The sequence below is a fragment of the Phyllosticta citriasiana genome, assembly GCF_038021145.1.
Source record: "Phyllosticta citriasiana strain CBS 120426 chromosome Unknown IWZ02scaffold_4, whole genome shotgun sequence".
Taxonomy (NCBI): domain Eukaryota; kingdom Fungi; phylum Ascomycota; class Dothideomycetes; order Botryosphaeriales; family Phyllostictaceae; genus Phyllosticta; species Phyllosticta citriasiana.
The window spans coordinates 1,040,686-1,063,537 of record NW_027117281.1 but is presented as its reverse complement, the minus strand read 5'-3'; the positions used below and the strand labels follow the sequence as shown (position 1 = coordinate 1,063,537).

At 55.0% G+C, this 22,852-nt stretch overlaps 8 protein-coding genes across 8 annotated transcripts; 6 read left to right on the top strand and 2 right to left on the bottom strand.

Moving 5' to 3' along the window:
* Positions 1-64: 64 nt before the first annotated feature.
* Positions 65-1,584, bottom strand: IWZ02DRAFT_468584 (major facilitator superfamily domain-containing protein; the record flags this gene model as incomplete). The annotated part of the gene is given in 7 exon segments (XM_066768642.1): positions 65-204; positions 286-521; positions 594-701; positions 769-866; positions 886-1,143; positions 1,176-1,303; positions 1,323-1,584. The coding sequence occupies 7 exon segments, from the start codon at positions 1,582-1,584 to the stop codon at positions 65-67; spliced, it is 1,230 nt and encodes a 409-aa protein (XP_066624582.1).
* Positions 1,585-3,141: 1,557 nt separating this feature from the next.
* Positions 3,142-3,526, top strand: IWZ02DRAFT_468583 (uncharacterized protein; the record flags this gene model as incomplete). The annotated part of the gene is made up of 4 exons (XM_066768641.1): positions 3,142-3,162; positions 3,213-3,235; positions 3,293-3,421; positions 3,469-3,526. The coding sequence occupies 4 exons, from the start codon at positions 3,142-3,144 to the stop codon at positions 3,524-3,526; spliced, it is 231 nt and encodes a 76-aa protein (XP_066624581.1).
* Positions 3,527-3,726: 200 nt separating this feature from the next.
* Positions 3,727-5,412, top strand: IWZ02DRAFT_206932 (uncharacterized protein). Its single transcript, XM_066762655.1, has 3 exons — positions 3,727-4,359; positions 4,415-5,155; positions 5,217-5,412. Exons 1-3 carry the CDS (start codon positions 3,930-3,932, stop codon positions 5,321-5,323), a joined length of 1,278 nt encoding a protein of 425 aa, XP_066624580.1. The 5' UTR covers positions 3,727-3,929; the 3' UTR covers positions 5,324-5,412.
* A 1,342-nt stretch (positions 5,413-6,754) lies between these two features.
* On the bottom strand, positions 6,755-8,565 carry IWZ02DRAFT_207133 (dual specificity mitogen-activated protein kinase). The gene is made up of 4 exons (XM_066762656.1): positions 8,118-8,565; positions 7,903-8,060; positions 7,318-7,846; positions 6,755-7,264 (listed from the first exon to the last, which is right to left on the bottom strand). Exons 1-4 carry the CDS (start codon positions 8,409-8,411, stop codon positions 6,854-6,856), a joined length of 1,392 nt encoding a protein of 463 aa, XP_066624579.1. The 5' UTR covers positions 8,412-8,565; the 3' UTR covers positions 6,755-6,853.
* Positions 8,566-9,655: 1,090 nt separating this feature from the next.
* IWZ02DRAFT_374551 (transcription elongation factor spt6) lies at positions 9,656-14,083 on the top strand (the record flags this gene model as incomplete). The annotated part of the gene is made up of 4 exons (XM_066764766.1): positions 9,656-9,826; positions 9,879-10,052; positions 10,102-13,777; positions 13,836-14,083. 4 exons carry the CDS (start codon positions 9,656-9,658, stop codon positions 14,081-14,083), a joined length of 4,269 nt encoding a protein of 1,422 aa, XP_066624578.1.
* A 679-nt stretch (positions 14,084-14,762) lies between these two features.
* On the top strand, positions 14,763-17,128 carry IWZ02DRAFT_446678 (isocitrate dehydrogenase-like protein). Its single transcript, XM_066767241.1, has 7 exons — positions 14,763-15,456; positions 15,508-15,518; positions 15,572-15,605; positions 15,660-15,798; positions 15,852-15,888; positions 15,937-16,436; positions 16,486-17,128. Exons 1-7 carry the CDS (start codon positions 15,136-15,138, stop codon positions 16,908-16,910), a joined length of 1,467 nt encoding a protein of 488 aa, XP_066624577.1. The 5' UTR covers positions 14,763-15,135; the 3' UTR covers positions 16,911-17,128.
* On the top strand, positions 17,129-18,782 carry IWZ02DRAFT_446669 (eukaryotic translation initiation factor 3 subunit I). Its single transcript, XM_066767240.1, has 5 exons — positions 17,129-17,300; positions 17,366-17,388; positions 17,445-17,925; positions 17,979-18,095; positions 18,151-18,782. The coding sequence occupies exons 1-5, from the start codon at positions 17,274-17,276 to the stop codon at positions 18,514-18,516; spliced, it is 1,014 nt and encodes a 337-aa protein (XP_066624576.1). The 5' UTR covers positions 17,129-17,273; the 3' UTR covers positions 18,517-18,782.
* A 27-nt stretch (positions 18,783-18,809) lies between these two features.
* IWZ02DRAFT_206910 (phosphoglycerate mutase) lies at positions 18,810-20,661 on the top strand. Its single transcript, XM_066762654.1, has 2 exons — positions 18,810-19,356; positions 19,430-20,661. Exons 1-2 carry the CDS (start codon positions 19,183-19,185, stop codon positions 20,351-20,353), a joined length of 1,098 nt encoding a protein of 365 aa, XP_066624575.1. The 5' UTR covers positions 18,810-19,182; the 3' UTR covers positions 20,354-20,661.
* Positions 20,662-22,852: the final 2,191 nt, after the last annotated feature.

Genomic DNA, 22,852 nt, shown 5'->3' with positions numbered 1-22,852 from the left:
ATCACGTGGCTTTTTTTTTTTTTTTTTTTTTTTAAAAAAGAAACAGTACAAGAGGATAGGAGCTTCAGTCTGCAATCGTGTCGTAGCGGCTCATGTACCTGATCTTCGGGCCCCATTTAAACAGCACCCAGGGGATTGGCAGCAGCGCGAGCGAGATGAAGACCAAGAGGCTCGAAGCCCAGTCAACACCGAGCTTTGTGTATACTGGATTTCTTTGATTAGCCTTGTGCACGAAAGGGGCGACAGGAAAAAGGGAAAGAAAATCAATGAAGCACAACGACTTACTCTGAATAGTAAACAGCGGAAAAGCAGCACCGAGGCCATTCTGTACGATCCCAGAAGCCGCGAAGACGCTCGCGCACGTCAACGGGCCGTGCGTGTTGACCATGTAGTTGCCGATGCCGATGAAGATTGCCATCGTGCCCCACGCGAAAGGCACGCCGGCCAGCAGCGGACTCCAGTACGACACGCTGGCGCGCGCCGACCATCCGAACCAGAAGAGCGCCACGGGCATGCCCACGCTGCCCATCATGGCCACGTAAAGTCGGTGCTCTGTCGCTGCTTGCTTCTTGCCTGCTGCCAGCGCGGCTCACCGCTGTGGCTGGTACCATTTCTCGTCGACCCAGAGCGACGTTGCGACGGCGATGAGCACGCCGACTGCGATGCCGAGGAAGGGGAGTCCGCCGTGCGAGATTGACATGCTGTGATTGGAGTTAGTTTGAATGACAGAAAGAAGGCGAAGGAGTCTTCAAGGGCTGGCTCACTTACCCATAGATGCCACCAAAGACAATCGGATACGCCTCAAAGGGGGCAAAGAGCACGGTAAAACAGAAGGCGAAGTAGAAGCTGATGAAAAGGACAATGGGCTCGACGGAGCATGTACACCGGCCGGATGAGCGTGATCGAGATCAAGAATTTAATGGCGGCGGCGCCTTCGCGTTCTTTCGGGGATAAGGGCAAGCCGCGCTGTTTGGCGCGGCGCTTCATGAGCGTCTTTTGGTACGTCTTGGGGATGCAGAGCGTCATCAGGTGGATGGGAAGGGCTCCGAACAGGATAGTCCATTGCGTCCAGTGCCAGTCTTTGTGCTCGGCCACGAAGCCGCCAACGATGGGTCCATTCAATGCGTTAGTGTTGCGCTTGAACTGTGTGAGTGTCGATAAGGGGGAATTTCCACTGATCCTAGTGAGGGACCAAAAAAGGGCCACGTTATATATGCTGCTGTGCCAACAATTTGCCACCGGTCTGCGTACATGCCGGCCGCGCTTCCTGTGCCGACAGCCATGACAGGCCCGCCATAAAAGCCTGCAAAGAAGCGACACACCAGAAGTGACCCGAATGAATCTGAGAGCCCGGCGCATGGTAAAGAGCATGAAGATGGGAAAGGTGGTCATGTAGACGACGTTGCGTCCGGCTGTTTCGCTGATTGGCGCGGCCATGACGGGTCCAAACGCAAGCCCGAAAACATAGAGGGATAGGCCGAGGAGGCCGGCTGTTGTAGATACGTTGAACTTCTCTCTGACCTCAAACACTGCTGGTGTGCAGACAGAAGATCCAAAGGAGCTGGGTTCATTATTACCTTTCATGTTGACGTTGATGAGGAGTCAAATCATGGATGCCACAAGGCCCATTACGCCCGTCACTACCGCACGCTTCAAGTGACTCCAGTTGCTAGGGTTTTCTGAGTCATCGGGCCATCCCAAGACACTGTTGGTGGAGTGCTGCTATTTTTGTCTTCCCCAACACTCAGATTAGCCTTCTCAACATCGAGAGAATGCCCGTCATGTCCTTGTTTTGCCGGCGGAGTCTCTGGCATTGTGTTTCTCTTCAAATCACTCGCCATCTTTGAATCGATTTTGGGAAATGCTCTGGAAAGCACTCAGGGGTGAAGGCTCAAAAATAGACCCCAACTTGACAGGTGCAAAACTTTTGAAAAATTCACAAATGGCTTGTGACACGCCAAAGAATTCGTATGCTAATGCACAGTTAAGCCAAGTTCTTTGATTCTTGGACTTCCCAGTGGTGTGCCATGTCCAAGCTGCAAGGGTTGATTCATTTTTCTTCTTGTTTTGATCTCTAGTTCTGCCCCCGCGTGCCCCCCAGGATTTGTTGCGAGGCCGAGGTGTTGAGAAGTCATAGAGCCATCAGTATACGACTATACACATCAGCTCCCACGAACATAGTCATGGCCGCTGCCAGGGTCTGTCGGCGACGCCGAAAAAGGGCAGGTCTGGCGTAGGAGTAATCGTGCCGCGGCCACGCTTTTGTGCCGCTCCTATTCAGGCAGCGGCCGCAAAGGCGTCTCACAAGACTCTCGCATTCGTAGAGGAGCTGGAGTGGGATGGGCTGCCTCGTGGTGATTGTTTCGCCGGGGTTTGGGTTCCGGACCTCACAAACTAGCTTCAGTCGTCAAGGACACATGCCTATACAAAGGGAATGAAGACGCTCGGAGAGCCCAGTCCGCTGACCCCGTCTGTCAACTTGGTCCGCCGGATCGATCGCTCCCGGCCGTCCCGCGTACGACACCCAAGATTGACGGCGACTCCGAAGCGTTCTGCGGGTGTTGCCGTGGAATCGAAAGAGGCGGAAAGACCAGTGTGAAGGCCGTCCGACCATGTTGACGCTCCCAAGTTTTACTTTGCCAATGAATCTCAGTCCCGCAATCATGTGACAAGCCAACAAGCGCTTCAGTCATTCTTCGCACGTAGCCCACGATAAGAGTTGCGTCTCGCTTAGCTGGCTTTCACCAGGTAGACCCTTTTCTGAGGCATGAGTACACTGGAAGCGGAGCATTTGCGAGTGTCTTCCCTGAAAACCGTCCTAGAAGCAGGCTCTTTTCGGTTCTTCTGGCAGTGTGCGATACTTTCATGGTGTTGAAGCCTCTAGAGGTCTTTCGGGAAATCGGAGCTTCTTCCTATCGGTTAGGTACCTTACCTACGCTAGCGCGTTCGGTTAAACCGTGGCATGACGTCAGGAGGCGTTTCAATTCCAACGTCAGTTCACGATGCCTTACAGCTTCCTCTCCTCCAGCAACCTTGTGTTTGGTGTTTCTGTTGGTGATCGCATTCGCTTGTTGTCCCATTCAATTGAAACTCGTCCCTGTGCTACTGGTCCTTGTTCAGCGTCGGCTTTCTCTTGCAAATATGGATTGTATCCCGCTTCCTGTAAGTCGTTTGCGTCTTGTTTTAAAACCTGGGCCTAACAACTTCTTCAGATTGTCTGCTTCCAGTGTGGAACGTATGCAACCTCTTCAATGACTTCCAAGGGAATATGGACCTGATCAACCATTTCCAGCAACCAAAATCCTTGCCATTGTAAAGTCGTCGGTCCCACGATTGGGTTCGCCGTCGCCGTGTGCTTGGCCGTCGTGTGTTGGCCAGCGTCGCTCCTTTGTGGATGTTGTGCTACAGATGCGGGGAAAAAGTGAGCCTTAGGATTCTCGTCAAAGACCAGCCGTTAACTTTGGACAGGATGCTCGCCGCGCCTGCTGATACAAGTGGGGCTGTCAGTAATGCGATACCCATATGAAGGATGAATACTTCATGACCTTACGGCAATTCTTCAAGAGCCTGCGCTGCAATTTTTATTTCGTGGAGAGATCCTCCGATGATTGTTGATGTGGCGCGACAGCGTTTCGCATCGGAAGAGCCGTGGATTCCACTGTCCTAGAAGGGTTTGTGGTGAAAGGTCCAGGAGCTCATGGAAGCTTCGCTGCTGTCTTCTTCAGTTTTGAATCCTATTTGCTTTGTCTCCCTCTTGATACGAGCTCATCGTGTCCCGCGGTAAAGCTCACATACCTGCAGGCAACTCCTCAGATAATTCCATAATGTAGGCATCATTGACGAATGTTGACATTCGTCTGTAGGGTGGTGGCAGAAGAGACCCTACCTATCAACGCTAACGCCAAAATCGGTCCGGGCGTTGCGCCTGGATGGCGGTAACAACTACCGCGCTGGGTGGCCAATGTTGTTCTATTTTGTCCACTCAGCGTCTGTCTATCCTACCACCTTTCGCACCATCCAGACACCCATCCATCTTCACCTCCTCCGCCCTATCCCATCTCAACCCATTCGAGCTTGAAGACTGTCGCAACATGCCCGGAAGTTGCGATTGCCCAGCATGCTGCTTGTGTGCAGGTTGCGCCAGACTGCGAGCGCACTGCAACGACACTAACACCACTCTCCCCTTCTTCAGTCACAACAACTTCTCCCACCGCGCGCAACAAGCCGCACGCCAGATGCAAAACGAGATCAATCTACGGAATGGCCAGCATGAGGTCCAGGAGGGTGGCCTTCAGCATGATCCGGCCCAGCAGCAGCAGCAGCAGCAGCAGATGCAGCCTCCCTTGGAGCGAATGCCAGGTTAGTACCTTGTTCATGGCTCTGTAGGCCAAACTTTCCAACTAATGCTTGACAGACTACCCAATGGTGACTGGCTGTACTTCCCTCGCCGAGAACGTGCCCGTCGGCGGGAGCGCATTTCTCGTTCCCGTCGACTCCCGCCTCAACAGGAGAGCCCGTGATGTCCAGAGCGTCCATGCCGAGAACGCTCGCATCAACATGAACGCCCGCGCTGCGGCGAACGCCCGTGCCAGAATGAACGTCCATGTCGCCGAGAACGACCACGCCGCCGAGAACGACCACGCCGCCGAGAACGCCCAGGGCTTCGGCAACCCTTACAACATGCCTCCTCAGCTGCCGCACCACTTCGGCTTTCCCCACCAGCAGCACCAGCAGCACCAGCACCAGCAGGCACCGGCCGCTGGCCAGGTCCCCGTCGGCCATCATGCTGCCACTGGCGCTGCTGCTTCCGCTCCGCCGCAGCAGCCTCCGCCTCCAACTCCCGCCGCCCAGGTCGCGCCCGTCACGTCCCAAGCCGCCGAGCAGGTCAGGGGCAATGGAAAGTGGGGCAATCAGCCCGCTCAAGGCCCTCCTCCTCACCCTACAAAGGGCAGGGGACACCCGAGCCCGCCAACGGGCACCTTCATCCGCGCCCTCGTTGCCCCTCGCGCCCCGCCGGCCATGTACCTTGCTCGCTGTGATCGCTGCAAGGTGCAGAACGCCGTCTGCCAGGCGCACTTCGTCTGGCCTTGCACCGTGTGCCGCAACGCGGGAGTCCGCTGTCAGTTTGGCGATAGGCCTGTCCACTATGTGGCTGGTAAGAGGACTATTTCTCTCTATACACTATACTTATCTACAGGCTAACTTATATACTTCAGTGCGCATCGATGACAATGGCTACGACCTTGGCGCGGGCTTCAAGGTCCGCGAGGTCAGTGGCAGGTTGGAAGACCCGCCACACGACCTTCTAGCCCAGCTCCAGTAGTAGCGGCAGCAGCAGCAGCAGTAAAGAAGGCGGCGCAGCCGCAGTTCGAACGGAGGATCACGGGATAGACAGTCTACAATGGATGAAAGGGTTTACTTCGGTTCAATCTACTTGCCTAATCAGGTAAGCCTACAAACTACAATTAACAGCGTGTGCCTGAACCACTACGGCACTCCGCTATTTAGTGAGGGTTTGGCTCCTTAACGGACTCATATGTGCCGCTAAGGCTACCGAGCCAGTAGGGAACGTATAGGATATGCATATGTTAAGTGTTGATCTGGTTACTATGTTTAAATGCTTCCTGACTGTAGCAGTACCTACGTGTGAGTGCTCCCTAACGGGAATCAGTGAGTGCCAGCTCATGAATGCTCCCTAGCTGTGCCAGTGGCTACGTATGAATGCTCCCTAATAGGAACCAGTAAGTACCAGCCAATGAATGCTCCTTAGCTGTACCAGTGGCGACGGACGAGTGCTCCCTAGCCTCATTTTGTGGAGGTCACGAATGCTCCCCAGCTGTGTCAGTAGATCTACATGAATGCTCCCTAGATCAGTCAGTCCCAGCTCATGAATGCTACTTGACTGCACCAGAAGCTACGTGTGAATGCTCCCAGACAGGAATCAATGAGGACCAGCCAATGAATGCTTCCTGGCTGTACCAGTAATTAGCTATGAATACTCCTTGAAAAAGTCAATATGAACTCATGAATGCTCCTTTATCTTGTCTGTAGCCAGGTATGAATGCTCCCTAACGGGAATCAATGAGTACCAGCTCATGAATGCTCCAGCCTCATGCTCAGTGCATTATTTGGTGACGAATGCTCCTTAGCTGTACCAGTAGCGACGTAATAATGCTCCCTGACCTAGTCAACGAGCATCAGCGAATGAGTGCTCCCTGGACGTCCTTTGGCTACCTCTGCACCAGCTCATGGATGCTCCCGATCATCTAACAAGCAAGCATTGTCAACGTTTTCCATTTGATCTGCATCGTGTTCTCCTCTACGCACATAATTAACTAACCTCAGGCGCTTACCACGCTGCGCACGGAGCCAACTCGCACGCACCCGAATGCGCCATCCATGACCAAATGAGATGGATTAGCCAAACAAGCCACAACACCCGTCAGGAATTGTACACATCGACGACGGCGACTTTGGTCGACCAAAACTCCGGGGAAAGTGGTGGAACAGAACAAGAAAGAGAAGGCGCCCAGCCATGCTGCTACTTGACACGTGAAAAGAACAACAACAACAACAAAAGCTGGAGAAACAAGAACAGCAGTTGCCCGCACAAACGCAAGTTTGGACGAAGACTCAAGTGGTGGCAAAACTCTCATCTGGGTGTTTGATTTGGATCTGGTCCCTCTATATTTTCGCAGAAGTTTGAGAAAGCTTTGTTTTGATTCACTTGTTATGGTCCCACATTGGCAGACTCTATGTGAGTGTTTTCTCAAGTTGAAGAAAAATTGCACTTTGAAGACATGGTTTTTTCACATGCAAATTGTTCCATCGACAAACTGTCTCGTTCCCGAGATTATATTCCCCGTGGTGGATGTGGCAGTGGAGTCGTTGGTGGTGGTGCTGGGCGGATCGGCAGTTGCATCGGCTGACCACCGCTCAGTTGACCTGTGCTGCTGGCGCGTGTTGGATAGGAAGGGCGGTCAAGCCTGTCGCCATTCCGTGCACCAGAGGATTCCTGACTAGTGGCCGAGCGTGGAGTCTGGCCGGAAGAGCTCGAAGTGCCGTGGTTGCGGTCGTTTTGGTTTGCCGAGACTGACGACGGCGGGCTGTGGTTGGGCGATGAACGCAGCATTTCGCGAGTTTTGGCGCTATGGGGGCGTGGTGCCAGGTGAGACTTGCGGTTCTGGCGTTCCATCATGCTCACTGCCCAGGCGGCGAGGTCGACAGGTGTGCGCTTGGCGGCGAGAATGAAGGCGTCAGATTCCTAGGAAGACGGATTAGCAAATGTCCAACCCAGCTTTTGGAAAGAGGCCGTACATAGAGTTCTTGGGGAGTGGGGCGCTGCTCTGGATCTTTCATCAGGCAGCGCGCTATCATGTCCTCCAAGATGGTTGGGAAGGCGTCGCTCTTGGGAAGCTTGGGCGCTGGTTCCAGAACAATTTGCTGGAGCAGATCGAGAATGCCCTGGGGTCCGCCGGGCTCATCGTCATTGTCGCTGTTATTGAAAGGAAACTTTCCAATGGCGAGTTCCATCAGAGTCAGACCAACGCTCCACACGTCGGACTTGACGGTGTACTTTGCACCTTGTATCCTCTCAGGCGCCATGTAAGTGCCTGTACCGACGAATGTCTCGGCAACGGAGCCTTCTAGTTCGCTTGACACGCCGAAGTCGCAAATCTTGATTTGTCCCCTGGAGTTGACTAGTATGTTTGAGGGTTTCATGTCGCGATGCATGATGCGATGTTGTTTGTAGAGGTAGGTCAAGCCGCCGAGGACTGCTTCAGCAATCTTTCCTAGGACATCGACTCGGACGGGGCCAAAGTTTTTGGATATGGAGTCTAGAGAGCTGGTGCCAAGTTAGTCTTTGGGCCATGTCTCGAGGAGTCAAGCGTCGAAGCGTACCCGCAGTCCATGTATTCCATGCACATGACGACGTCTCCGGAATCGTTCTGGAAGGCACCGTAGAATGACACGATGTAGGGGCAGGCGCAGTCGTGCATGATGCGTAGCTCGCGCACAATTCTTTTCCGGACTTCGTTTTTGGCTTCGACGTGGATGATCTAGAGGGCGCATTAACCAAGGGCGCGGCGGCCACAGTCTCGTCTCAAGAAACGCACCTTGCGCGCCATTATGGCCTTCGTTGCGGCATGCTGTACCTTGCTGACGGTGCCGCCGTTGCCATGGCCGAGCTCCTTGAGCACGATAAGATCTTCGGCTCGCAGGTCCAGCCTGAATTCGACGCCGATTTCGAGCTGGCCGGCGGCTCTATCGTCGTCATCTCTGCGGGAACCAGGCATCTGAGCGTCAGCGCCAGACTGCATGGTCCTGGGCTGAGGCGCATTCAGGGCCAGGCCCTTGACGTTCTTCCTCTTCATGGTCCTTGTCTTGAACTGGTCGGCCATGTCGGGCATGATGCGATGCGCGCTGGGGGACGGCGGCGGCGTCGTATAGGTCGGGAGGGGCGAGCGAGCGAGCGGTGGGATGAGAGAAAGAGAGCAAGGTGGGTAGGATGGCGGCCGCAGGACGGGCCTGTGGTTGCGGCGGTTGTGAGCAGGTTCGGCGTGGGGTGCGAGGAGTCGGCGGGATGCGCCAATCGGCAGGGTGCAGGCGACAGGAGGTGGTGGCCGTTGTGCAGTGCGGCGGTACGACTATTGGATTGCCGCTTTTGGGAGGGCGAGTGGGTCTGGTGGTGGGAAGCAAAGATTGCGAGGGCCTGGCGTCAGCAGAGTAAGAGAGGGCGACTGGATATGTATGTAGGTCTGGTCTGCTGGGAAGCAACTAGTGGTTGACGAAAGAAGCCGTAGTGGGTGCAGTGGCTGCTCGCGGGGCTTGGGCTGAACGGATGACGCAGGCCCTGGTAGGACAGGACAGGACAGGACAGGACAGGGTTGACAACTAGAATTGAACCGAAGTCGACCATGAAGCGCAAGAGAGGAGGCGTCTGCTATTTCAACGTTTGAATGTCATGATGCACCAACCACGACGGGCTGGCTGCGACAGCGGGTCCTGTTTCACTCTCGTGGCTGCGGAGAAGAGGAGCGTGATCCGCATCAATCACGGCCGACGACCATGAAGCCCGGGTCGCCTGGGCTCCAGCGCACTCAGACGCGAGTTTCACGTGGAACCAGCGCGCCCATGATCAGCGCGCGCATTCATTAGACCAACGTTACCTGTGTCTCGATAGGTCGACTTGAGGGAGGTGGGGGGGAGTGACGGACATGAACGCCGAGCCAAGGTTCCAGACTTTATGTTGAGTTGCTTGATGCTATCTGTCTGCTCTCCTCGAACACCAACGCACTGAACCTGGACCTTTCGCTCCGCTCCAACACCTTGCGCCCCGGGGCGGACAGGCGATGACTGCACATGATCTCCTGTCCGCTCCGCTCCGCTCCCAAGGCGCTCGGGCGCCCTAGGTGGAAGCTAGCGGCAGCTCTTCGGACACTGTCCTCACCGCCTTCGCTACTAGCGCCATCTTCCTTGGCCCGCGAGCTCAAGTCTGTTGCTAACAAGCATCAAGACACCCTCGCGTTTCTCAACACAGGAACCTCTCCTCCACCGCGCCACCCTCCCTCTCAATCTACCGCCTCCGCCGACGCGGTTTACCTCCCGTCAATCTATCCTTTTCCTTTCCTGGCTGCCGTGGCCTCAACTCAACATGGCCGCCTCCCTGCTTGATGTTGCTGCTGAGCTGGGCAGCGAGTCGGACGACGGCGACTACGACGAGGAAAACGGCGAGCAGAAGCAGCGTAATGGCAACGGTGCTCCTGGAGTCGACGACTCTAGTGAAGAAGAAGACGACGATGACGATGAGGAGGCAGCCCGTGCCGTAAGTGCCTGCACGCGCGCCTCACCATGGCCCAATTGTTAACCAATCACAGGTTCGCGAAGGCTTCATCGTGGATGAGGATGAAGATGATGAGGAGGAGCGCAAGGCCCGCCGACGCGAAAAGCGCAAGCGGAGGCGCGAGCAACGCGAAGAGGAGGAAGCTGCTCTTGATGAGGAAGATCTCGACCTCATTGGCGAGACGGTCCCGCGTGAGGAACCAACGCAGGTCTGTGTAGCCTGACTTGTACCTTGGCCATTCTCTGACTTCACAACAGTCCAAGTTCAAGCGACTCAAGCGTGGCCACCGAGAAGAGCGCTCCCCCAGGGCACCCCGCGGCGTAGACGAAATTTTCTCCGACGAAGACGACGACCTCGGCGATGGGTACGACGAGCGCCCCTCACGTCGCGAGCCCAGAGGCGGCATCAACGACGAGTTTGCCGACTTTATTGAAGAAGACGTGTTCGAGGACGAGGAGGGCCTGCAGGACGAAGAAGACCGCGAGGTGGCCAGGCCGGGCAAACGAATGCCGGGCGTAGTTGGGTTCCCCGAAGCTGGTTTGGACGAGGCCGAAATGGAGGACTACCGCAATGCTTTCGGTGATGGCACAGAATACGATTGGGCGCTGCAACTGCAGGAAGAGATGGATGAAGATGACCGTGGCGACGAGAAGCCGCTGGAGCTCAAGGACGTCTTCGAGCCGGCTCAACTTGCAGAGAAGATGATGACGGAAGAAGACGACATTATCCGCTTCAACGATGTCCCTGAGCGCTTCCAAATTGCCCGGAAGCCTTTCAAGGAGCTCGAGCTGTCTGAGGAAGAGATGACGACAAGACTGAACACGGAATACGTGTGGATATCGAATTTGCTGTGGCCCAAGACACGTCTCACCCCTTCCCTGCTCGAGCCCTTCCAGCAGGCGGTGCGGAAAGTGCTCGAATTCATGAACCTTGAGGATCTTGAAGTCCCCTTCATCTTCAACCACAGGAAGGACTACCTGATCCACTCTACTACTGACCAAGACCCTGACGATGCCGATGGCAATACGGGCCCTCAGCGACTCCTCACCCAGGCTCATTTGTGGGAGATCGTCGAACTCGACCTCAAATTCCGCGCCTACATGGAGAAAGTCGAGGCTTTGCAACGGACCCGTGACAACCTCGCCAGTATATCATCAATCAAGGACCAAGTGCTGGAGACTTTACTCGACAAGGCGGAGACCATTGAGGAGATTCAAGACATTCAAGATTATGTGCATTTCCAGTACTCGGCCCAGCTGAAGGACGTTGAAATTGCCGAGTCCGAGTCGACAGGTGTGCAAAAGAAGGCTCGCGCCAGCTCTACGCGATGGGAAAGGATGCGTGCCAGCAAGGCCTACAACCTCGTGCGCGCTGTCGGCATCACCTCCGATGACCTGGCACACAACCTGAACAGGGACGGTCACCGAGTATACACAGAGGACCCCCAGGAGGCGCCTGATGACATGGCCGACAGCCTTATCGATGAAGAGTACAACACCGGAAAGAACGTGCTTCGCGCTGCCAAGACGACATTTGCTGAGGAGCTTGTCATGAGCCCACGGATGCGACACGTAATGAGGCGACTGTATTACGAGAACGGTCTTCTGGACGTTTATCGTACCGAGAAAGGATTGCGAAAGATCACAGAAGATCATCCCTACTACGAATTCAAGTACCTCCGCAACCAAGGATACTCGGCCGTGGCTCGTAGACCAGAACTCTTCCTTCGCATGCTCAAAGCCGAGGACGAGGGCATGGTCGAAGTCAAGATTCGCTTGCAGGACCAAGACCGTATCAGGAAAGAATTTGAAGACATTTTCTGCACAGACAACCGTAGTGATGTCGCTCAAGCCTGGAATGACCTGCGCCGACAGATCCTGTCCACTGCGCTGCCACGGCTCGATCGCATCATTTCCAAGGGAGTCAAAGAATCTTTGCGCAACGAGTGCGAGAACTCATTGGCCAAGTCCTGCAGGGATAAGTTTACTGAGAAGTTGGACCAGGCTCCATACAAGCCAAAGGGAATGGCGCTCGGCACGATTCCTCGCGTCATTGCGCTGTCGAATGGAAACGGTGTTCCTGGAAGAGATGCAATTTGCTACGCGTCTGTCAACGAGGAAGGTCTCATGACAGACTCTGGCAAGTTTGTCGACCTTCATCCTGGCAACAAGGAGAAGTACATTGCCGACGCCAAGGAGATTGAAGATTTTAAGAAAATGATCTGGGACTTCCGGCCTGACGTTGTTGCGGTCTCCGGATTCTCTGCCGAGACTCGCAAGCTGTTCAAGGACCTTCAACAGATTGTTGACGATCATGATCTTCGTGGCGCCGACTATGAAGATGAAGACGGCCATGAAAAGAACGACAAGCTGGAGATTGTCATCGTCAATGACGAGGTCGCCAGACTCTACCACACCAGTGACAGGTCAAATACGGAGCACCCCGGAGTACCGTCTCTTGTCAAGTATTGCGTCGCCCTGGCGCACTACATTCAGAGCCCGCTTAAGGAGTACGCTGCTCTTGGAAAAGACATTGTCTCCATTTCTTTTGATCCAAATCAAAATCTACTATCGCAAGAAAAGCTGCTGAAGTACTTGGAAATGGCGCTGGTCGACATTGTCAACCTGGTGGGTGTCGACATCAACGAAGCCTTGCAAGATCCAAACCTGGCCACTCTTCTCCCGCACGTATGTGGTCTTGGTCCCCGCAAGGCACAGCAGCTTCTCAAGGTCATCAACCTCAACGGAGGCGTGGTGAACAGCCGAGATGAACTGGTAGGCGACCCAGACAAGAAAATTATGCCAGCTGTTGGCTTCAAGGTGTGGACAAACTGCGCTAGTTTCTTGTACATCCAGCACGAGCCTACCGATCCCGAATCCGAGTATCTCGACGGCACTCGTGTGCATCCCGAAGACTACGAGCTTGGCCGCAAGATGGCCGCTGATGCCCTTGAGATGGACGAGGAAGACATCAAAGCCGAAGTCGACGAGAATGGACCTGCTGCGGTTGTGAAGCGCCTGGTGCGTGACGAGGCTCAGGACAAGGTCAACGACCTCGTCTTGGAAGAATATGCCGAACAGTTGGAGCAACAATTCAACCAAAAGAAGCGCGCCACCCTCGAGACCATTCGCGCTGAGTTGCAAGTCCCATACGAGGAGCTGCGGAACAAATATAGTTACCTCAACTCAGACGAAGTCTTCACCATGTTGACAGGTGAGACTCGGGAGTCGCTGACTGAAGGTATGATTGTACCTGTCAAGATTCGTCGCGTGTTCCCCGATCGCGTCGAAGCGCGCCTGGACTGCGGAGTTGAAGCAGTGGCGGATGAACACAACTTGCCGCGCACCGTCGGTGGCGACCGCGGATTAGACCCACGCCAGGTATTCCAATCGAACCAGACGGTCCAGGCGAAGCTCCTCTTCCTAAATCGCAAGGGCTTCAGCGCAACAATCTCCCTTGATGAACAAGCTCTCAAGACCGGCTTCGAGAGGCACATTGAGCGGCAACAAGGCGAGTGGGATTTTGAACAGGAGCAAGGGGACAGGGACGCCGAGGCAAAGGAGAAGGAGAGCAAGACCGGTCGCGCCCAGCGTGTCATTAAGCACCCGCTGTTCCGGCCTTTCAACGCAGCCCAGGCCGAAGAGTTCTTAGGCAGTCATAGCCGTGGAGATGTGGTGATCCGACCATCAGGCAGGGGCTTGGATCACTTGGCTGTGACATGGAAGGTGGCTGATGGTGTGTACCAACACATTGACGTGCTGGAGCTGGACAAGGAGAATGAGTTTTCTCTGGGCCGTACTCTCAAAATTGGTGGCAAGTACACCTACTCGGATCTCGACGAGTTGATTGTGGGCCACGTCAAAGCCATGGCTAAGAAGGTTGAGGAAATGATGGGTGATGAGAAGTACAACAACGGCACGAGGGCGCAAACTGGTGAGTCGCTTTTTGCATTCATGGTCGTTTAGAACAATGAGGCTAACAACTTCAACAGAGGCATGGCTTTCAACCTACACCGAGGCCAACCCCAAGCGCAGCATGTACGCCTTCTGCCTTTGCCCGCAGTATCCGGGCTACTTTTATCTCTGCTTCAAAGCCGGCCGTGACGCACCATTCCAGGCATGGCCTGTCAAGATCATCCCGAATGCCTTCGAGCTGCAGAAGAACATGTATCCGGACATGCGCAGTTTGAAGAACGGGTTCAAGTTGCTCTATGCCAACACCAAGGCGAGAGGGCGTTGAGAGATCTTGGCCTTGCGATTCGGCTGGACTTTAGGCTGTCAATCCCATGACGAGGGAGACAGCAGAGCACTTTTTTTTTTTTTTTTTTGGTTTCCTAGACTCCTTCTCTTCCTCCCACTTTTCAATCCTCCTCATTTTTCTTTGGCATGCTAGTAAAGTAGACATTCACACGGTCTGATGGATCGACCGGCAAGGAAAACGCGGCTGAAGACCGCCGGCCTCACTGCGCCTGGAGCTACGGGCAGTGAGAGCCAATTATTCCCCAAATATTCTGATCAGTTGACGTGGTTGGTGTGCGGAGCGTGGTTGGGCGGTTCATTTGGGATTCTGCACCATGAAACAGGTCGCCAGGTCAAAAGTACTGATTGATGCGAATGTTAGCAGCATGGCGAGGTTCTCACAGCATAGACGCGGCAGGTAGTGCGAGGGGCGCATGAATGAATGTGGAAAAGTCGTTTGCTGCGTTCTTCGTTGGCGGAAAAGTTGAATATCTGGAGCTCTTTGTATGATAGACGTGTATACAATGGGTACTGGACATGTAGCAAGGGTCGTCGTGGTCAGAAGCCGATGGCGCGGTCAGGGTCCTGCAGCACTGACGTTGTGCCCTCCGAAGATCGGACTGACGAAAGCTTAAACTACTTTGCGGGACGTACAGTCCGGTCAAAACACCACCACCGCTCGCCCATTGCACTCCAGTCGAGCCTTCTGCTACTCTCGGTTGCTCTTCTATCACTCTTCGTCATCCGGGGAGAAGGCCTATCCATCGGACCTCGGTCGACCTGCGGCGCCCTCTCCGTTTACCCGCCTGCTGTACTCCGTCACACAGTATAGCTGCTCCGTTACCGTTGCCCGCGCACCCTGCAGCTCGCAGCATTCAGCAGAACCAGCAGCTCGTGGTGTGATTGTCTCGCGCCAATCCTCTTTGGCCAGCTGCTATTATCCTCCGGCCCTCCTTCTCCTCTCTCGCCTCGCCTCCCACGGCTAAGTAATTCGCTCAATTCCGGATAATCTGCCAAAATACCCCGGCGCTCTCGTCATTATTTACCCCCACAATGCTCGCCGCTAGGACTGCGTCGAGAGCTTATCGCTCTGCTCCCGCGACCCCTGCCACCAGGTCTTTTGCTTCCTTGACCGCCGCTGCTGCCAGACCTCAGTTCCGTGCTTCTCAAGCTTCGGCGCCGAGCTCTCGCTTTGCTGCTTCCGCCGCCGGTTTCGCCGCTCAAAAGACCAACCTCGTCGCGCCAATCACTCTCGGTTTCGCTACTCAAGCCAGGGGAATGGCGAGCGCCCAGAAGATCAAGGTCAAGAACCCGGTGGTGGAGCTGGATGGTGATGAGATGACCAGGATCATCTGGCAGGACATCAAGGATAGAGTAAGCTTCTCGTGCTGATATGGTTTTCAAGCGCTGATTTTGCTCCTACAGTTCATCCACCCGTGAGTACAAAACTTTCCAGAGCTTCAAATCACACCATCTGACGTGTTCCAAGCTACCTCGATGTCGACCTCAAGTACTATGATCTGGTGGGTACATTCTGGGCATGTGGCCTTGAAAAGGCAATACTGATTGCGTCGTAGGGTCTCGAGCACCGTGATGCCACCAGCGACAAGGTCACGCTTGACGCCGCGGAAGCCATCAAGCAGCACTCTGTTGGTGTCAAGTGCGCCACCATTACTCCGGACGAGGCGCGCGTCAAGGAGTTCAACCTGAAGCAGAGTACGTTGGCCTTGTGGAAAAGCAACACGGCATACTCACCAGGAGCTTTGTAGTGTGGCTGTCTCCCAACGGTACCATCAGGAACCACCTGTAAGGACGATCCATACAATCTGGAGAATGAGACTAAATTTTCCTTAGCGGCGGCACCGTCTTCCGCGAGCCTATCGTCATCCCCCGCATTCCTCGTCTTGTACCGGGTTGGAAGCAGCCGATCATTATTGGTCGTCACGCCTTTGGTGACCAGTACCGCGCCAAGGACCGCGTTATCGAGGGCGAAGGTACCCTGGAAATGGTCTTCACCCCTAAGGGTGGCAAGCCTGAGACCATCAAGGTCTTCGACTACCCTGCAACTGGCGGTGTTGCACAAACCCAGTACAACACGGCCGAGTCCATCTCGGGCTTTGCGCACGCATGCTTCAAGTATGCGCTTGACAAGAAGATGCCTCTGTACATGAGCACCAAGAACACCATCTTGAAGAAGTACGACGGCCGCTTCAAGGACATCTTCCAGGAGATCTATGAGACTACTTACAAGCAGGAGTTTGAGTCGAAGAAGATTTGGTACGAGCACCGTCTCATCGACGACATGGTTGCCCAGATGATCAAGAGCGAGGGTGGTTTCGTCTGCGCTCTGAAGAGTACGTTCCCCGCGATTGAATTTTGGGGGCTCTTGCTAACCCGGTTCAGACTACGACGGTGATGTTCAGTCGGACATTGTTGCCCAAGGCTTCGGCTCCCTGGGTCTCATGACTTCGGTCCTCATTACCCCTGACGGCAAGACGTTCGAGTCTGAGGCCGCCCACGGCACCGTTACTCGTCACTACCGCGAGCACCAAAAGGGCAACGAGACGTCGACCAACCCCATCGCCTCCATCTTCGCCTGGACCCGTGGTCTGGCCAAGCGTGGTGAGCTTGACGGTACCCCTGCGGTCACTGCCTTTGCCGAGTCGCTGGAGAAGGCTTGCGTTGACACGGTCGATGTCGACGGCATCATGACCAAGGACCTTGCTCTGGCCTGCGGCAACAAGAACAGGGACGCCTACGTCACGACCAAGGGATTCCTGGAGGCTGTCGAGAGGAGACTGAAGCAGGGTCTCAAGGAGAAGTTGTAAGAGGTGCTAGAAAAGTTGCATTCGTTTCAGTTTGGCATTTGCATCTTGCAGGCGTGAGCGCGATGCGATTGTACACTAGGTTGCGGGATTTTCCTTGTTGTTGGGAACGGATAATGTGCATAGCATGGGCGGACTTAAAGTCCAACCGAATGGACAGCTCTTTGAAAGCAATGTATCAACAATCCTGTGACCTTGGTTGTAATTCCCATTCCCACTGCGTTCGGAAGACAAATGCTCGCTTGGCTGCAGCTGGCGCTGATTAGATAAGATCCTGAGCACGCACGGACGGCGAAATCCCACTTCGGCGTTGTCGACATTTCGCGGCGAGCAGCAGCGAGACAACGAACCCCCAGTTCGCCCACCATGAGACCCATCCTGCTCTCCGGCCACGTAAGGAACTACCTGCAGCTCCACACGTGCATCCTCCGTTGTCTCTTGCTAACTCGCTTCTCCAGGAACGTGCCTTGACCCAAGTGAAGTACGCCGTCAATGTTCCAACCCACGAAGCCCACGGCGCGTGCTGACTCCCTCAAGGTACAACGCCGATGGCGACCTGATCTTCTCCGTATCCAAGGACCACGTCGTCTGCGCGTGGTACAGCGCCAACGGCGAGCGCCTTGGCACCTACCACGGCCACATCGGAGCCCTCTGGACCGTCGATGTCGACCCCACGACGACGCTGCTCGCCACCGGTGGCGCCGACAACACGATGCGCCTGTGGGAGGTCAAGTCTGGCAAGCTGCTCAAGACTTGGGAGTTCGAGACGTCGATCAAGCGCGTCGAGTTCAGCCCCGACGGAAGGCAGCTCCTGGGCGTGACGGAGAAGCGGAGCGGCCACCTCGGTACCATTTGCGTTTTCGACATCAACCCGGACCCGGAGGCAGAGCAGACGGATGAGCGCAAGCTGAGGATCGTGTGCGAGGATGCGAAGCCAACGGTGGCGGGCTTCAGCTACGGCGCCAAGTACATTGTCTCTGGCCACGAGGACGGCACCGTCACGCAGTGGGATGCCAAGGTAGACCATGAAAGCGGTTATATCGCAGGACCCTCGCTGATTTTTGTCTGCAGACTGGGGAGATGATCAACATTGTCGAGGTCCACGAGCTCGACACGCAAATCACGGACCTGCAGTGGGCTCCCGACAGGACCTACTTCATCACCGCTGGCAAGGACAAGACTGCCAGAGTAAGTCTTGCGGCTTTCATTGGACCTCTCGCAAGAATTGACGTTTGATTTGCAGCTCATTTCCACCGACGACCTCCAAATCCTCCACACCTACGTCACCGACACTCCCCTCAACAGCGCTGCCATTACGCCCGTCAAGGACTTTGTTATTCTCGGTGGTGGCCAAGCCGCCATGGATGTCACGACGACTTCGGCTCGGCAGGGTAAATTCGAGGCCCGTTTCTACCACAAGATTTTCGAGGAGGAAGTTGGTCGTGTGCGCGGCCACTTTGGACCGCTCAACTACGTTGCCGTCCACCCCAAGGGCACGGGATACTGCTCCGGTGGTGAGGACGGTTACGTTCGCGTTCACCACTTTGACAAGCCGTACTTTGACTTCCTGTATGAAGTGGAGAGGGAGCAAAAGGCGGCAAACTTGTGAGAGGGGTGTGTGGGTCTGAATTGAAAATGCGAAATCCGTGGGGTTCCAAAAGAGAGGCTCTTGCAGGTTTTGGGTTCCTTTTTCACGAAAGCATGTCTGGCGTTTGTCGGGGGGGACCGGGCTGGAATGAGGCCCGGCACGTTTACCCAAAAGCGACGCAGAGGTAGAGAGCAGGCCCCCGGTCGTGGGGAGGATACGATAGAAGACAAACAAGCGGCATGCCGATAACATCAGATTGAAATGCTTCATTCTTTCATTCTTTCTTTCTTTCTTTCTTCCTTGTTGGTGTTGCGGCTTGGCCCGTGTGGCTTGCCCCCGGCCGCCACCGGGCCACCGCACGTTTCCGTACTACTGGCTGTGGCGTCCCCGCTGTCCCAAGGCCACTGCAGCTGCTCTCCACCACCCACCTCATCGCCCCAAGACGCCGACGGAAATGTCGCCCATCTCGTGCTATGCTATTCCCAGATAGACCATCTCGCGACCAACGGTGGGGTCTCGCTTGGACCATTCGAAAGGTCGTGTAAGTCCCCGTCTCTGCTTTAAAATGTCCCCCGCCAGCCTGTCCTTCCCTCTGTTTGTTTGTATCGCTGTCCTTTGGCCTGTCATCGCCTCAACTGGACGGACCTCTTTCCTTCCTTTGGCTTCGTTACCGCTCAGCTTCTTATCATGGGCAGCCCGGTCCTTTTTGCGACAACAGTGCTGCTGGCTCTGCTCTTCACCATGAGCGAGTCCACGCGAGCAGCCTACATTCCTTCCAACTCGTCTTACTTCAAGTACACCACCGTCACTGGGTTTTTCCTGCAAGATGAAAATTCAACCGATGCCAAGACTTTTGACTACGTGCGTAGCTCGATAAAGGCTCTTGAGAGCAATTCATCATTCAACTGTTGAGACTCAAGCTGACACCCTGCAGTCTAAAGTCAACCTGGGCCTGATCAACCGCACATACCCAACAGACGATTCATACGATCCTTCGGGCAAAAGGACGCAATGGGAGCGCTTCGCCCACTACGTCTCGAGCCTCAACGCAAATGCCGCGTCCAGTGAGCAGTACAAAGTGCTCATCATGGGACGGCATGGCGAAGGCTACCACAACGTAGCCGAGTCTTTCTATGGCACGCCAGCATGGGACTGCTACTGGTCGCTGGCCGACGGCAACGGTACCATCAGCTGGGCCGACGCGCACCTGACCGACACTGGCATCCAACAAGCCCTCGTCGCCAACAACTTTTGGGCCAACGCCCTCGCTACGGCCGGCATCCCCGCCCCCGAGTCGTACTACGTCTCGCCGCTGGCGCGCTGCCTCGCCACGGCCAACTACACCTTCAGCAACCTGTCGCTCCCCGAATCGCGCCCGTTTGCGCCCGTCATCAAGGAGCTGCTGCGCGAGAGCATCGGTCTGCACACGTGCGACCGGCGCAGCTCCAAGACGTGGATCCACTCGACGTATCCGTCGTGGGACTTTGAGGCGGGCTTCGCCGAGGACGACCTGCTCTGGAACTCGCACACGCGCGAGTCCAGCACGCAGCAGGTTGCGCGCCTCAAGACGCTGCTTGACGACATCTTCGCCTCAGACAACTCCACCTTTATCTCTCTGACTAGCCACTCGGGCAGCATTGGCGCTACGCTCAAGGCCCTCGGCCATCGCACTTTTAGCCTCGTCACCGGCGCCGTCATTCCCGTCCTTGTCAAGGCGGAGCGCTTGTCAGGCCAGGCGCCGTACATGAGCATCGAGCCGAGCACGACGGGCGCTCCGTCTTGCACTGCGAATCCGACGCCTACGACCGCTGCCGTGTCGACGGCGGCGAGCGTGAGTGCGACGTCGACGCTGTTGTAATTAAGACTGCGTGGTTGTTAATAGAATTTGTTCGACATTTCCATTGTTGCAGATACTGCATTTACATCAATGCTCCACCATTAATTGTCTCTATCTTATTCTGGGAAAGTCCCTCTACGTGTGTCCCTCTGTTCCTCGCTCAGTCTCTCGCTGCTACGTACCGCAAAGTTTTCAGTGGGGCACATTCTTACTGTAAGAGCTGCCCCTGAAATACTCACAAATACACATTTCCCATCATCGCAACTCAGACACGGTGCAAAATCCCCAAGAAGCCGTCCCGACTATCCCCACCACCACCAACACCACCACCAAAAGCATTACACGCACCCTCGTCACTCCCATAATCCCTACCCTCAATCATCGACTCTCAACCGCATTTCCTTTTCCTCTGCCATCCACCAGTGCACCCACCTGCGCCTGTCTGTCTATCTCGCTCCCCCTGATTATCGCCATCATCACATGTCAGGCATCCCACGCCCGCCACGACGTTCGAAGTTGCCCTTCTTCAGCCCTACGTCCCTCTTCTGATATTCCCCCTCGCGGATGATCGACCTGTGCGCGTTTTCGGATCACGTCAACGACCAAAACCACCTCATTCGCCTTTCACATGCGCTAGTAATTGCGACTTTTGAAGTTGTGTGAGCAGTGGTACATTGACGCGTTTGCGCGGCAGTGTTGAAGACGCCTGGCATGGAGAGGGATGACTTGAACGGTGTGTGGGTGGACCGAAGGTGCAGGTAGGCAGGTTTCGTCTCTTTGCAGTGGTAGCGCCGCCGCTCAACAGCAAGTCTCGCTCTGCCCCCACGCGCGCAGCCTCTGGCCTTTTCGCATGGTTGCGCTAGTGAATGCGACAGCTTGAGGTTTTGCTGCGAATGGTAGGTACTGCGACGTTTTGGGGGCAATGATGCGTGGGGCAAGGGACCTGAGAGACGGACTGGTCGTGGTGTTGACGGTACATACTGTACTACTATACAACGGTGCGGTCGGTCCGTCTTTCTTTGCAGCCGCAACACACACCATCTACGGCAGGGCCTCACTTGCAGAGCCTTTTTCGGATGCGCTAGTTTCTGCGACGTTTGAAGTTGTGTGAGTAGTGGTAAATCGACGTGTTTTGATGGATGACTATGTTGGTGATGTGTGGAGGAGAGGAGAGACTGGTTGGTTTGTTGGTCGGTTGGTCGTTGAGTTGGTGGCCGTACCAACCGCAGGATGTTAGCATGGATGTTTTCTCGCCGCACCAGAGACACCCAACAGCACACACACCCACTCCTTTCGTCCAACCTTTTCCGGATGCGCCAGCCAGTGCGACGTTTGAAGTTGTGCTGCGGATGTTCTTCTGTATAGGCGCATTTGCTTGCGCTAACGAAGATCTGCGGGGAGAGATTAGTTGGTCCCTGAGTTGGCTGCCTGTGCCAAAGACATGTTTCTTTGCGGCGGCAACGCCCCAGTGGGAGCAGCCTTTTTCTTCTTTTTTTGCGGTACGCTAATATTTGCGACGTTTGAAGTTGTTCTTGTTGTGCGAGTGCTGCGTCATCAATTCGTTTAATCGGATGTGCGTGAGGAGGAAGTGATGGTGTTTGAGTCGGCAGAGTTGCTTTGATTGATGGACGGAGGAAAGAAGAGCACGATGTGATGTGAAGGGAAAGGAAAATGGAGAGAGAGGAGAAGAGAACAATTAAAAAGGAGAGAGGAAAAGAGAATCGGAGAAGGTCATCTTAAGTCTTATACAGTGCATACAGCCCAGACTCCATCTCTGCACCTCCAGGTGACTGAGGAATGGTCCATCTCCCTATTTTCACCCCCACGCAACCATGGCACACCACACAACATCTTGACCTCACGAGCAACTGCGCCACTCTCTTCGCCGGCGTCAGAAGAACATTCAAACAAACAGACAAGCAGACAGAAGATCTTGGTGAGCACTTTAACCACAGATTCGCTTGTAGTGCCGTCTGCCACTTTCAAAGTCCAATCAATCCATTAATCCATTGCAGCTATCGTTGAATACACTTGCCATTTCTTCGCCATCCAACGCTTTTTTCACCGTTCCAAAACACCATCCCATCACGCTGCCCCTCATGCTCTCCTGAAGTACCCTTTATTTGGTTCGCCTGCGCCATGGGAGCATTCACTTACTATTCAACATCTGGATCACCGCAGCATCCCTCGTGCTCCCTCCCTCCTTCCTCCTGCCTTCCATTCCACCACCGCCGCTCTACGAACCCACATTTCCCATTCTACGTGTAAACCAGCTAGTACCAAAGCCTTGCCTCGATCAGCACTATCACCATTTCCCCTCCATTCAAAGTTGCAGATCTCGCCTCGTCTTCCATGCCTTTCACTAGCCACTCACTCGCCGCTCTTCTGAAAAAAGGAGGAGCAGACGCACATGCAAAAAGCATCCCGCTTGCCTTGCTTCTCTCGCCTGCTCTACTTGCCAATCGAAAGCCTCGCTACCAGTGTAGTACACCGCACACGCGAATACCACGTTGCGCGCTA

What these genes read in the sequence shown, in the direction of transcription:
- IWZ02DRAFT_206932 (XM_066762655.1), top strand. Translation starts at nt 3,930, where the DNA reads ATGGCGGTAACAACTACCGCGCTGGGTGGCCAATGTTGTTCTATTTTG. An exon ending in TCCCTTGGAGCGAATGCCAG is followed by an intron (nt 4,360 to 4,414) that starts GTTAGTACCTTG and finishes AATGCTTGACAG; the next exon opens with ACTACCCAATGGTGACTGGC. An exon ending in GCCTGTCCACTATGTGGCTG is followed by an intron (nt 5,156 to 5,216) that starts GTAAGAGGACTA and finishes TATATACTTCAG; the next exon opens with TGCGCATCGATGACAATGGC.
- IWZ02DRAFT_207133 (XM_066762656.1), bottom strand. Translation starts at nt 8,411, where the DNA reads ATGCCCGACATGGCCGACCAGTTCAAGACAAGGACCATGAAGAGGAAG. An exon ending in AGGCCATAATGGCGCGCAAG is followed by an intron (nt 8,061 to 8,117) that starts GTGCGTTTCTTG and finishes TGCGCCCTCTAG; the next exon opens with ATCATCCACGTCGAAGCCAA. An exon ending in ATGGAATACATGGACTGCGG is followed by an intron (nt 7,847 to 7,902) that starts GTACGCTTCGAC and finishes ACTTGGCACCAG; the next exon opens with CTCTCTAGACTCCATATCCA.
- IWZ02DRAFT_446678 (XM_066767241.1), top strand. Translation starts at nt 15,136, where the DNA reads ATGCTCGCCGCTAGGACTGCGTCGAGAGCTTATCGCTCTGCTCCCGCG. An exon ending in ACCTCAAGTACTATGATCTG is followed by an intron (nt 15,606 to 15,659) that starts GTGGGTACATTC and finishes ATTGCGTCGTAG; the next exon opens with GGTCTCGAGCACCGTGATGC. An exon ending in GGTACCATCAGGAACCACCT is followed by an intron (nt 15,889 to 15,936) that starts GTAAGGACGATC and finishes AATTTTCCTTAG; the next exon opens with CGGCGGCACCGTCTTCCGCG.
- IWZ02DRAFT_446669 (XM_066767240.1), top strand. Translation starts at nt 17,274, where the DNA reads ATGAGACCCATCCTGCTCTCCGGCCAC. An exon ending in TCACGCAGTGGGATGCCAAG is followed by an intron (nt 17,926 to 17,978) that starts GTAGACCATGAA and finishes TTTTGTCTGCAG; the next exon opens with ACTGGGGAGATGATCAACAT. An exon ending in GCAAGGACAAGACTGCCAGA is followed by an intron (nt 18,096 to 18,150) that starts GTAAGTCTTGCG and finishes TTTGATTTGCAG; the next exon opens with CTCATTTCCACCGACGACCT.
- IWZ02DRAFT_206910 (XM_066762654.1), top strand. Translation starts at nt 19,183, where the DNA reads ATGGGCAGCCCGGTCCTTTTTGCGACAACAGTGCTGCTGGCTCTGCTC. An exon ending in ATGCCAAGACTTTTGACTAC is followed by an intron (nt 19,357 to 19,429) that starts GTGCGTAGCTCG and finishes GACACCCTGCAG; the next exon opens with TCTAAAGTCAACCTGGGCCT.